We start from the raw sequence: 14,101 nt of genomic DNA, 5'->3' as shown, positions 1-14,101 counted from the left end.
GCTGCCGGAACTGTTGAGCTTTTCCAGCAACTTTGTTTTTGTTCCTTTAAATTATGACTCCTTTCTTTGCTCCGCAGGACGCATTTTGACACTGTTGCTTCCCTAATTAATCATGTTGAAACCATGTGACTTAACGCAGTAGCCTCCAGTCGTACTAAAAATGTGCAGTTTAATGACGTCCTTTTGTCATTGGGCTGAGTACTCGCTTCATCATCAGTAATACTGGACAGACTTGCTCACTGTCATCCATTACTCTTCACATGATTTGGCATCACCATTTGTTTTATTGATGCTTACAGTGAATTGTTTGCTTAAAAGGTAACATGAGCGTGCTTGTGAACTTCTCTCTGAACTTGGAGAGAGTTGCTACATAAATAAATGTGTTTGTGCAGCAGTTTATATCACGGAGCATATATGCAACACATTGGAATATAGACTTAGAATTTTTATCGAACAATGGATCGAATGTATTAAAATATACAAAAAGGTAGCACAGCCACAGCAGGATGAAACCACTGGATATTGTGAAGAGTAAAATAATAGACTTTCTTCTGCTCTCCATCTCTGGGTCAGAAGAATTCTGTCCTTTGCTCTGATCCTGCAGTCTCTTACGAGCCTGACTGGCCACTAAAATTTGCCTGACTGTCAAAGCGTTTATCAAAAGAATTAAAGCAAATGGGAGCATTGGAGTTAAGATCTTTTCAAAGCGTTTGAATCCTATCCATATGGGATCGTCATAATATGCTTCATTGTTCACGCAGAGCCACTCGACATTGTTAAAGATTTGGTAAGATTCAAACCGGAAGTAGGTGGGAATGTTTTTGAAACAGGTCAGAATGCCTGTTGTTGATAGAACTGCTGTTGCAATTTTCTTGGTGCAATATTTCATTTTCAACTTCTGGCAACAAATGGCAACAAATCGATCAAAAGTAAAAGTGACGGTGAACCAGACAGAACAATCAGCGGTAGCGCGGCGCAGCACAGAGGTAATTTTACAGACAGCGGTCATATCCAAGAAATTGACAGGGAAATAATATTCATTGATCCGGTAGAGTGTGACCTCAAGGATAACATACAGTAGATCCGCTGTTGCCATGGCAACGAGGTAACAAGCGGTGCATGAGGAAATTCCACATTTTCCTCTCAATAAAATCACAAGTGCCAGTGAATTCACTGTGAGAGAATGAAGGGAAAGGAGATGCGAAATTACATTTTAAAAGTCATTCACATTTTCTCAAGACAGACCAGTGAACACAAACAAATCAGCTGGAGAGGGTCCAGAAGAGATTTACAAGGATGTTGCCTGGGATAGAAGGTTTGAGTTGTGAACAAAGGCTGTGTAGGCTGGGATTGATTTCATTGGAGGCTAGGAGGTGGAGAGATGAACTGCTGAAATTTTGTAAAATAATGAGAGTTCCAGATAGAGTTGATGGTTATTGTCTTTTCTCCAAGATGGGGAATTTTCAGATGAGGGAGCACAAAACGTGCATTGGCTCTGGCGCTCAGTAAACTCACATTTTTTTAGGTGAGAGGAGAGATTTTTTTTAAAAAAAGGACATTGAGGTTTTTTTCGACACAGATGGTTGTTCAAGTGTGGAATGATTTTCCAGAGGAAGTGGCGGATGTACAGTTACAATGTGAAAAAGATATCTGGTTGGATATATGAATGGGAAGGACATGGGCCAGGAGCAAACAGGTGGGAATATTTCAGTTTGGGATTTTGTTTGGGATGGACTTCGTGGAACAAAGGGACCTGTTTTAGTGCTGTATGAATCTATGTCTCTATGACTTCAACTGGCCACTGAGGTATCGTGTTCAGAGTTGTATGGGTTATGCCGGCGGGGGGGGGGGGTGGATCTGGGTGGGATGCTTCAAGGGGCAGTGTGGACTTGCTGTGATGAAGGGCCTTTTGCCACACTGCAGAGAATCTAATCTAATCGAATCACATACAGATCAGGATAAAGATCTATTTTAACGGACATCAGTCAGAGGGGTGCAGCAGACTCCTGTCCAGAAGCAGGTGAGTGCTTTAATAGCCCAATGAGGAATTGTGTGTCTGAAGCTGGAGCAGTGCAAGCTTGGAGTAGACCATCTGCTCCTCCAGCTGCAATTTGTACCATTTCGTTTTGCGCTGCAATGTGCATCACCTGCAAAGAAATACCTACAAACTCATCAGACTCACCTTCTGATTTGTCCATCTGTCCTTCACACGTCACCTTTCGTGGTGTTCCCTCCTGTGGATTAGCCTGACTCACCCTGACTTCAAACTCGAGCCATAAATCCCCAGCCATGCAAACCAGCCAAAGCTTGTTGATACTTTGCAAATCAATCTTTTTTTTTATTTTCCCACTTCTGAATTAGCCTCAGCAATGAGCCAAGTGTTTGTGATCGATTAATGAACAGAAAATCGGGTAGATTTCCCTGTATTCCTTCATAATGTTTGACACCCAAATTCCAATGGACCTGTGTCTCTGTGACGAGAGCCCAGTGTACGTGAGGGTGGATGCGAGAGGAGAGCTCTATAGCTCTGTTCCCACTGCTCCATATATCACCAGGTGAAAACGAACCACACAAGAATACACCTTACTTCACACAAAATGATATGTGAATCAGGTTCATCAGCAAACACAGTTGTTTGTTTATGAACAGGAATAAAATTGTATATCAAGTATAACGTCACTGACAAACATGGAATTCCGGGAGGTAGAGGAGTAAACGTTTATCCCAATTAAAATTGCCAAAAGACTCCTTCTGTCTCTCTCTCTCCCGTTCCCTAAAATAGCAGAGAACAAAACAGGCTTCCTGCAGAGATGGAAAAATTCCAAAACAACAGGTGTTCTTTGACCAATGGGTTATTTGAGAAGATCGAATGCAAAAGTTTTGGATATTTCAGAGTCACTGGACGTGCGTTGGAACATGTGTAGTCCTGTCACCAAACATGCACCTTTCCCAATGAAGCCTTGTGCGCACAGATTTTCTGAAAATACAATATCTTGATGCTCTTCCAGTCTCTTTCAAAACAAGGAATAGGTTTCAGTCTGAAATGATGTTGTGCTTTTTTTTTTGGTTATTGAATTAAGTGAGTCACTGTTCAAAACATACTGGTTCATGCAACCTCAATCGTTCCAGACACTTTAATCAACCTGCACAGAGATGTGAGATACAGGTCGGGAATTTGAACCCGGGCATGATTTTGCTCAGGGTCAGTACAGTACCATCGCAGCACAAGAACCTTACCCCGAGCAATCACAGACACTTACCAGGCAAACCGATTACAGCAATTGCAACATAGAATATATTCCTCACCAACTGAATTGGTCGATACATTTTCTGACTGGAAAGATCAATCACTTTGTGTTGCTCGTAATGTCTCTGATTCAGAAAAAAGATAAAGGCCCTTACTTTATAGCCTACAGGAGCTGCCACGGGATACTGTGTTTGCAAAATTTTCCAGTTGTTTGTTTTCCAAAAGGCTCACAAACAGAGATTACGACAGTCAAGTTAACTCTCCAGTGATGGAAAATATTTCACAATTTGTTTTGGAGAGTTCTGCAGCTCTCCTGAGATGAAGAATTTCAGTTGAGTGACTCTTAGGCTCAAAAATATCACAAAATATTCCCACCCAGCATTTTGCCACAGGGTCTGTACTGACTGGTTCAGATCTCTGGAAGAGCAGCTCAACTTGTCTCAGTCAGCAGCCCCAGTTCAACTATCACTCCACTATTTCCCTCAGCCAGTTCAGGAGTAATGTGTACAGTTCCAGACACCCTGGTATAGAAATGATATTATTAAGCTGCAGAGGATTCATAAAAGAATTACCAGGATGTTGCCAGGAGTGTAAGGTTTCAGTCAGATGGAGAGTCTGGATTGGCTCGAACTGTTTTCAATGGAGCATAAGCAGTTAAGAGGTGACCTGAGAAAGAATTATAAAATCATAGTGAGTATAAATGATGTGAACGGCAGGGCCCTTTTCCCTTGACTGGGGGATTTCAAGACTGGGGAACATATCTTTAAGGTCACATGAGAATGATTTAAAAAAGACACAAGGTCAATATGTTTGCAGAGGGAGTGCTTGTGTGCAGAATGAAGTTGGAAAGAAAATGATGATTGTGGGTTCAGTTGCCAACTTTAAAAGACATTTAGACAAGTACATGAATCAGAAATGTTTGGAGAGGTAGGAGCCAAGGGCAGACAGATTGGATTAGCTCAGTTTGGGATTATGGCCAGCATAGACTGGTTGGACTGAAAGGTCTGTTTCCATACTGTATGACTCTATGAGCCAATGATTTAGATGTTTACTCGATGCCTACAGATTAAATCTTGCTTACTTACAATCCGAGACCATTCATTTCAGATTCTAACCGCTGCCCAGTCAAAGGAATGTTTTGCATCAGAAGACGCTTTCATTCATACAATTGTGGTTCAATGTCTGCATGAAAAGCCCAGTTGGAAAATTTCATGTTTTAGAAATATCACCACATCAATCTCCCATACTTGATAACAGTACAAACCAGCTCTCCATTTCACAAAACACAGGCCCACTCATTCAAAAATTGACCTGAATGAAACCTCTGTGACATCATCCCTGAGTACCGTCAAAAGTAATTGTTCAGGAGCTTCCCTCGGTATTTATAGTGGTTGAATTGACTGGTTCACAAGCCTCAGGTCTTTGGGCACATGTGACAGGACATCAGAGATATATTTGAAAGAAGGCAAAGGATTCCCTTTCCCTTTTTGTCCTCACACTGGTGCTGGTGTGGCCCATTTGGTGGTATTTACACTCAAATGTGGTGTGCCCAATGGGCCAGTGCTTCCCATTTTGAACAAAATGCTGCAATGTATTCCACGTCTGGGAAACAAGGAGCATAACAAGGTAGAATTCAGCACTCATTTGGAGAGGGAGGAACTTGGGTGAGAAATAACAGAGTTAAACTTAAAGGAACGATTGATGACTCTTGGTGTGTACCTGATGGAGTTTAGAAAGATCAGACAGAATCTGCTTGAAATGTACAGAATACTGAGAGGCCTGGACAGAGTGGACGTGGAGAAGATGTTTCCACCAGTAGGAGAAATTAGGACCTGCCTGTACAGCCTCAGAGCTAAGATGCAACCCTTTAGAACTGACAAGAGGAGGGATTTCTTCAGCCGGAGAGTGGTGAATCTGTGGAAGTCATTACCATAGAAGGCTGTGGAGACCAAGTCTTTGAGATTTATAGGATGGAGCTGGATTACCATTCGGACACGAGGCTTTGTTCTTTTGTGTCTGTTTGATTGTGAGTTAAATTTCTCCCATTAATGTGGTGTACATATGGATTTTATTTTAGCACCCGACACCTTGGGTTCAAGATAGAAAGATGGAAACTGGGAGCAGTAGTCAGCCCTTCAACCATTGGAAAATTGCCATTTGATATGATCATGGGTGATCCATTAAAGCATACTCCCAATTTGTCTGCATACCTGTTGATGACTTCAATGTCTAAATGGAATCAAACTCTTTCTTGAACTTAATTCCTCTCAAATGTCCATGTCTCCACCTTTCTCATCCAATCTCTCTCTCTTTCTTAGCCAGAATTAACCCAGTCTGCTCATCTCTCTCATGCCTTGTCATTCTGTCCTGACCCATCCTTCAGTCTCCTTCATCCAACCTGTCTCTCATTTTGTCAATCCATCTTGCCCAGTCTTTCTCACCCCATCTCTGTCCCTCTCCAACCCAAACTCTCCCTTGTGCTCTCCATTTCTCTCTCATACATCAGTCTCTCACAGACTGTGTCACCATCTCTTACACCCAATCTGTCTTTCACTCTGTCGCCCTGTCTCTCTCTATCTCCTCCGACACCTCAGACTCTTTCACATGTACTCGCCTTCTTCCTTTCTTTCTGTCTTTCTATCTACCTACCTACCAACAAATCTATCACCCTCACTAAGCCAAGTGAGGTCGGCGGGCACCACTGGAGTGAAGGCAATTGCATAGCCTCACTGAGGACATATCCTGAACAGAGGGAATCTAGGTCAACCCACATCAAAACCCGAAAACAAAACCAAGCCTCAGCGAAATGGTTGACATTTTCTTCAGGATCTGGGCTGGCAAGCCATCGTCGGTGCTTCAGGTATGCGGTCTTGAGAAAAAAGAGAGTCCCCCTAGGCCTGAATTGAGTAAGACAATGTTGGCCAGTAAACAGGACAGTCCACACCCTGGAAAACCCATTCCTATTTGTCATGGAACAATTAAATTGCTCCGCAACATCCAAGTCAGAACAAATTGAAATAAAAATCTGATGAAATGATCATCCAGTTCTAATGGAGGTTGTCGCTGGTGTGGCCATGTCAGTGATTGCAGAACCAGTCCTTCACAAAATTTGCTGAGTACTCTAACCCTTAAGATGACATAAACTGACACCTAGACAGAGAATCTGTACTGGAGAAACTTTACAGGTTCAGGGTACAACTTCGGTTCCAGTCACTTATGAAAAGCGGTTTGTTGAAGTTACACTGATTGCAGTAAAAGACACGGACCCAGCACTGATGAGGCAAAATTGATTGAGAAAGATTCACGTTGGTTGGCCCAACGTTCTTTGATGAGCAAATGGCTGCGTCAGTGAAGTCCTAATTAATTACCTGTATGTGTTTCAGGAAAGTCAAAGGACTATCAAAGGAGCCAATGTCACCCTATATCAATCCCACGGGTTTGAAAGGCCTGCTCAGTGCCTTTTATCTTGCAGGGACAAGTAGAGGAAGAAATCTGGAGGCGGGAATGTGAATAAATTATCAAACGAGTGTAGTTTGCTGAGTGGGCAGCCCTGGTCATCCCGATTGTGGAGCCCAAAGGGACAGGCTTCTGTGTTCAGCAAGCTCTCCCTTGAATTGAATCAAAATGGTTTTCATTGTTCATCATTCTTGTTTAAGCTTACAATGTAACGTTTCATCTGCTGCTTTAACCACCATTGTATGAAAAAAGCTTCTATTTACAGGACAGTTACCTGCCTCAATGGCGATTATTTTTTTCTTTTGAAACGCAGTCTTGTCAACGACATCGCGTCATAGAGTCCCCACAGTGTGGAAGCAGGCGATTCAACACATTGAGTCCGCACCAACCCTCCAAACAACACAACCACCCAGACCCAATCCTATCCCTGCAACCCTGCATTTCCTCTGGATAATCCAATTCGCCTGCACATCCACAGACATGATGGGCAATTTAGCATGGCTAGACTATGAAAAACAGCGCATTTTTCAACTGTGGGAGGGATCACCTGAAGGAAATCCACGCAGAAACAGAGAGAATGTACAAACTCCACACAGACATCCTGGAATCAAACATGGGTCCCTGGCCTCAGGGGCAGCAGTGCCAACCCACAGGGAGCAAAGTACTTAATTTTCAAACCTATCACAAAAATTAAATGAACACCCAAATGCACTGATCAGAGAGTCAAACGCTGAAGTAAATAATTTCAGAATGTCAAAAAGTGCACACATTTCACGAAAATACAACACAAACTGATTTGTCCACTTTAACAAAAAACACAGAAGAAAGTATAAAATCTCACATGTATTCACGCCATTAGAGCTGTCACTCAACCTTTCCAAATCCCTCAGAAGTTTCTTTCATTGCATTGTCCTCGCATCACAGATTTCCCTCTCAGGTACGAGCTTGGAGATTGTCAAAAAGCAAGCTGAGATAAGAATTGACAACTGATTGGATGCTTGATACGAAAGGTGTGTCTGATTCTGGGGAGGGACTGAATTCTGCCAGTGATGATGGAGCGGGGATTCTGCTGCAATCTCTCACTTTGTGTGCATTTTTCTGTCTGATTGTGTGGAAACAGCAAAACCCATGAAACAAATCTTAATGGAGAAAGTTCAGTTCAACTGGTATTTAAGATACAATTGCGGAGCAGTAAAATCTGTGAATCACCAGCCAACCAGTCACATCCCACAAGCAATTCTGGTGAAGCCAAACTCATTCCATCCTTTTTTGAATTTGACACGTGGCATTTTGTTTCAACATTTACTTTTGAATTCTCTTTCCACTGCAGTTAATTTACTTGTAGTTGTGATTCTTCCCTGTGAAAAGTGCAGTCTCTCCAACTGCACCGTGCACTACTTGGTGACCATGACCACAATGTATCTGCTGTCTACGATCATAAATATCATCCAGAAACAAATTATTTCTTCATATGCTTCACAAGACTCTTTCCTTGATCTCAAACTCCCTGCTTCTACTCTATGTATGAACCTCAATATATAGTCAACAATGTGTCCTTAAATGCCAGCTTCAGGAAAGCAAATGGGCTGAGCCACTGTAGAGTGAGTTTGACTTATTGAACAAGTTTATAGCCCCTTTGCTCCCATTTTTGTTAAATCTGCTGATCAACACACTGACAGTCAAGCACATTGTAATAGTTAGTCAAGCCCACAAGGGACTGAGGTGCCAGAATAAAGGAGGGAAGCACAGCCATCCAGAGATAGAGAATAGAATGAAGTCAATTATTTTACTCTTCACTATTTCCGGCAACTTTTGTACTTCTATGGAATGGCTAAATCATAATTTTCATACATTACAGTGTTAGAAGAGGTTATATAACTGAAGCCCTCAAAATATGGTGATATATTGCATTTATTCTGTGGAATGTTAGTTCTTGTACAAATGCTTTTATTTGTTTGGCAACACAATCCAAGCTTAGGCATCTGATCAATCTCTGGCTGCACCACTGGCTTGACGAGTGCAGAAATACAAAAAAAAGAGAATCAGCCAAGAGGCGGGTGGTATTATTTCCAATCCATAAGTGCCATCCACATCACTGACACTGAGCGAAGATACACGGCCTGAGAATGGTGGGGCGGGGTGTTGGGAGGGAGGCATGTGAGTTGGAGCACCCGCTGAAAGACGAGATAGGAAACAGCATGTGTGGTCTACTCCCCATATGGTGGAAGTAGATTGATTCACATCGTCTTCACTCAATTGGGAAAGTGCTGTGCCACTTTGTACCCAATTACACTGAGGGTGGGGTGGGGATCATCACAAATATTAATAGTTTAATCAAAACATACAAATTCCACACATCACCTGTTGGTTGGCAGCAAATTCACAGAAATCTCTGACAATTTCCCTGTGCTTTCCAAGAATTAAAATTTATTACAGATAAGTAAATGCTAATCACAAGTAAACTGTCAATGTACGGGTCGACAGATAGCATTCTAATTCTGTCTTATAAAGCCAGCACAAAGATTCAGACACAACTTCCCAAACAATAAAGAACGGAGAGGATGGTCTGTAGTGGGAAAATGATGTTACGGTGAAAGGAAAGAGTGCAGTGGGCAAGTGATGTTACAGAGATAGGAAGGTCTGCAGTGGGTAAATGATGTTACAGAGACAGAAAGGTCTGCAGTGGGTAAATGACGTTACAGAGACAGAAAGGTCTGCAGTGGGTAAATGATGTTACAGAGATAGGAAGGTATGCAGTGGGTAAATGAAGTTACAGAAGTAGGAAGGTCTGCAGTGGGTAAATGATGTTACAGTGACAGGAAAGCCTGCAGTGGGTATATGATGTTACAGCGGTAGGAAGGTCTGCAGTGGGTAAATGAAGTTACAGAGATACGGAGGGCTGCAGTGACTGAACAATGTTCCAGATATAGGGATGTCTGAATTGAGTGAATGATCTTCCAGATATGGTAGTCCTGCAGTGACGCAGTGATGTTCCAGAGAGAGGGAGGACTGGGTCACGGAGTGTCATTACAGAAATAGGGACAGCTGCAGTGACCGAATGATATTGCAGAGACTGGGAGAGCTGCCGAAAATGAAAGATGATACTTGTAGAGGGAGGACTGCATCGACTGAATGAGACAGTGAGGTCTTCAGTGACTGTATCATGTTACAGAGATCGGGTGGCCTGTAGTGAGTGAATGATGACACAGAGCTAGGAAGGGCTGCAGTGAATGACCGATGTTTCAGCCATCGGGGCAGCTGCAGTTACAGAGACGGGTTTGGTCGCAGAGACTGAATGATGTTACAAAGATAGGGGTGTGGGCTTTGACTGAATAATGTTACAGAGAGAGGGTGGGCTTCAATGACGGACCGATGTTACAGGGAGAGGGCCGGAAGTGACTGATGGCACAGACATAGTGATGTCTCAGTGAGTGAATGATGTTACAGAGATAGAAAAGGCGGAATTGACTCTTTTAGACTTTGCAGGGACAGGGGCGTGAATGATCTGATCGATAGAGGGAGTCTGCATTGACTGAACGATGTGACTGAAGTCGAGGAGGCTCTGTAAACACACAGTGTGAAGGGGATTTGGAGGGACGCAGTGTGTGAACGATTTCAGAGACTGGGAGGCTGCAGTGACTGTATTACGTTTTGGAAATTAGTTTGGCTGCAGTGACTTAATGATGTTATCGAGATAGTGAGTGTTACAGAGATTCAATGATATGACAGAGATAGTGACGACACATTGAATGGTTTTGCGGAGTTACAGACCTAACGCTGACTGCAGTAAGTGAATGATGTTCCAGAGATCGGCTGTTTTTCAGTCAGTCAATGGCATTTCAGAAATAGAAAGGTCTGCAGTGAGTGAGCGATATTACAGAAAGAGCGAGAGCAGCAAGGAGTGAATGATGTTACACTTGTTCGGACGTCTGCAGTGATGGGACGATATGACAGAGGTAGGGAGGTCTGCAGTGACTGGACGATATGACAGAGGTAGGGAGTTCTGCAGTGACTGGAAGATACTGTCGAGATACGGAGTCCTGCATGTATTAAATGATGTTCCAGTGTTCATGACGACCCAGGGACTGAATGATTTTGCAGATTTCTGGAGGGCTGCAGTGAGTGACTGATATTAGGTGATAGAGAGGCCTGTGGTTGATAAAAGATGATGCATAGATAGCGAGGACTGCAGGAAGTAACTGCTGTTACAGAGATAAGAATTGCAGGAAGTGACTGACATTACATAGGTAGGGAGAGCTGCAGTGAACGAGCGACATTACCGACATTGTAAGGGCTCATGTGACTGAATGATCTGACAGATATTTTGCAGAGACAGAAGGCTTTCAACGACGGAATCAAATGACGGGGGTGGAGGGCGGGTGAACTGCAGTGAGTGAACACTGTTACAGAGATAATGAGGTCAGCAATGACTGAATGATGTTACAGAGATTGGGACGCCTGCAGTGAGTGAAGGATGTTTCAGAGACAGAGAGCACCTGCAGGAACTAAATGATGTCGCAGAGATGAGAGTTGCAGAAAGTGACTGCTATGACAGAGACAGGAAGAGAAGAACTGACTGATGTGTGTTATAATGAGCGTGACAGCTTCCAGAGGTGAAGGACGTTGCAGATACAGGGAGGACAGCAGTAAATGAACGACGTTGCAGAAAGAGCGAGAGCTGCAGTCAGTGAATGATGTTGCTGAGACTCGGACAGTTGTGGGAAATGAATGATGTTACAGAGATAGAAATGGCTTCAGTTAATGAATAGTGTTTTAATGATACGAAAAGTTGCCAGAAGTGAACAATTTTATGGACAAAGGGAGGGCTGCAGTGACTGAATGATATGACAGAGATAGAGAGGGCTACATTGGATCAGTGTTGTGAAGGAGATTTGGAGAGCTGCAGTTTGTGAATAATATTGCAGTGATAGGGACCGCTGTATTGGGTGCATTCTACTTCAGAGACAGGGAGGCCGCAGTGACTGTACAATGTTATAGGGATAGGTTTGACTGCAGTGACTGAATGATCCTAGACAGGTAGAGAGTGCTGCCAGCATTAAATGACATTTCAGAGATGGTGAGGGCCCAGTGGCTGAAAGATTTTGCAGAGTGAGGGAGGGGTTCAGTGACGAATGATGTTACATGTATAGTGAGGATTGCAGGAAGTGAATGATATCAGAGGGAAAGCAAGGGCTGGAGTGTTTGAATTATGTTACAGAGATAAGCAGGGCTGCCATGAGTTAAATATGCGACAGAAATGGGAACGTCTGCAATGTTTGAATGATGAAACGGAGTTCGGGAGAGCTGCAGTGACTGAATGATATTACAGAGACATGCAATGCTGCAATGACTGCATGATGTGACAGAGAAGAGAGACGTCCAGTGAGTGAGTGATGTTACAGACATAGGGAGGGCTGCAGTGAGTGAATGGTGATGCAGGGTTAGGTCGGGCTACATTGTGTGAATGATGTTACACAGATTGGGAGGTCTGCAGTGACTGAATGATGATGCAGAGTTAGGTAGGGCTGCATTGAGTGAATGATGTTACAGAGATCAGGAGGTCTGTGGTGAGTGGATGATATTTCGAGATAGTGAGCGCTGCAGGGATTAATTGATATTCTAGATATAGTGAGTGCCCAGTGGCTGGATCATTTTGCAGACTTAGGGAGGACTACATTGAGTGAATGATTTGAAAGAGATATGGAGGCCATCTGTTCCCGAATTGTGTTGCAACGACATGGAGGGCTGCAGAGAATGATCGATTTCCAAGGGAGAGGGAGGGGGAGTCAATTAAATTTTATCGTGTTGCAGAAAATATCATTTCCCTTGTCTTGCCATTTTCTTTTATGAGTTATTCTTGGAAATGGTTTCTTTATCAGATCGCAGTCAGATATTGGCCATCTGTAAGTATTTCATATTTAAGATGACTTGCGGATGAGTGTATCTTGATTCCCAACATGTGTGGGACTCATTCCTTCATCCATTGCGGTATTTTGCAGGCGATGTGGTGCACAAAAATATGAGGCACTTTGAGGCATTGTGTCAAAATCCATCTGATAATCCAAATAGACCATATCCTCTGCTTCGCCGCACGAACTCTGCCTGGAATATATTCTGGAGATCTACTCAGACCTCCCCTTCACAATTCCGCGCTGCCTGTGCTGAATCAAAGGTTTTTCTACTTGCCAAATAATCATTGGGTTTGGAATAAATCGATCACCTTCCCGACTTCCGAGGTTGGGTTTACAGGTCATGCATTTTACACTGTTGTACTCCCTCCTAGTTAAAACAATACTAAGGGCGTAATTTCTTCCCTGCCGTTTCTTTCGTTCCTGCGATTTCCATCTCTTTCTCTTCATGGAATTGACTCACACGAGTGTTTCTTGATCTATTTTGCTGACCATTGTGGGAGCATCAGCGAACATCCTTTCCTCTGATATCATGGTGGATACAGTGTAAATGGTTCGGCCTGGTTCACGACACTGTGGAATTCCCGCAGAGATGTCGTGGAGCTGGGTTAACCACCCTCTTGGTCAAATACAACCAACTTTCATTGTCTTCCATAACGCTCCAAATCGAGGAAACACTGTCCCCAAATTGCATTGCCTCCAGTTCTGCGTTGAGCCATTTTTCTGCAAATTGCCAAATGTCTCGGTGGTGTCAAGGCCACTCAACCTTACCTTTTCCACAGTGTTTGTAATTCAGTGATAATTAGAGGAAAACATACCATGACAATCTTACTTGAAGTATTCTCACAAATTCGCACTTTTCCACCAGGCGCAGACATTGCTTTTCTAAGAATAATATCCTCTTCCTGATGTGAGGAAAGAATCAGACCAACGTAGGAGGACATTTCCCGTGAATTGTGCCTCCCATCCTGCTCCGGAGGACACTCTGTGACGCTTTTCATTCCTCGTTTCTTCATGGTCACCCAATGGTCTTTTGTGTGACTAAAAACGTGCTGTTTATTCCATCTGTTGTCTGTAGGAACCTTTTATTGTTGTTGGATCCATTTCGTCACCACTAATGTTAGACATATTTGCTCCTGCAGAACCTTTCCTTTCGGTTATTCATCCAGCAATCACTATTATCTATTACCCTTGCCATGATGTGGAATTACCATTTGTTTTATTGATGCTTACAATGAATAATTTGCTTACAAGGAATCATCAAGGAGTTTGCGAATTTTTCTCTGAACTTGGAGAATGTTGCTAGGTAAATAAATGTGTTTGTGCAGCAGTTTACATCCCGGAGCATACTTGCAACACACAGGAATATATCTGCAGGAGCGCAACTCAATAACAGGCCAAAAGTATTAAAATACTTCAAACGGTAACAAAACCAAAGAAGGATGAATCTACCGGATATCACGAAGAGAAAAATGATAGACTTTCTCCT

At 43.0% G+C, this 14,101-nt stretch overlaps 1 protein-coding gene across 1 annotated transcript; it reads right to left on the bottom strand.

Moving 5' to 3' along the window:
• Window positions 1-283: 283 nt before the first annotated feature.
• LOC132207514 (probable G-protein coupled receptor 139) lies at window positions 284-13,628 on the bottom strand. Its single transcript, XM_059643368.1, has 3 exons — window positions 13,431-13,628; window positions 3,261-3,372; window positions 284-1,173 (listed from the first exon to the last, which is right to left on the bottom strand). Exons 1-3 carry the CDS (start codon window positions 13,626-13,628, stop codon window positions 284-286), a joined length of 1,200 nt encoding a protein of 399 aa, XP_059499351.1.
• Between the last annotated feature and the right edge of the window lie 473 nt (window positions 13,629-14,101).

The sequence above is a fragment of the Stegostoma tigrinum genome, chromosome X (assembly GCF_030684315.1).
Source record: "Stegostoma tigrinum isolate sSteTig4 chromosome X, sSteTig4.hap1, whole genome shotgun sequence".
Lineage (NCBI taxonomy): Eukaryota > Metazoa > Chordata > Chondrichthyes > Orectolobiformes > Stegostomatidae > Stegostoma > Stegostoma tigrinum.
Note: the sequence above shows the minus strand (reverse complement) of the source record. Positions and strands in the feature narration are given on the sequence as shown.

Coding starts and splice junctions, on each gene's coding strand:
- LOC132207514 (XM_059643368.1), bottom strand. CDS start 13,628: ATGAAGAAACGAGGAATGAAAAGCGTCACAGAGTGTCCTCCGGAGCAG. Junction 3,373..13,430: donor CTTCAAGTAAGATTGTCATG/GTATGTTTTCCT, acceptor TTTCTGAATCAG/AGACATTACGAGCAACACAA. Junction 1,174..3,260: donor TGCTGTAATCGGTTTGCCTG/GTAAGTGTCTGT, acceptor ATTCTCTCACAG/TGAATTCACTGGCACTTGTG.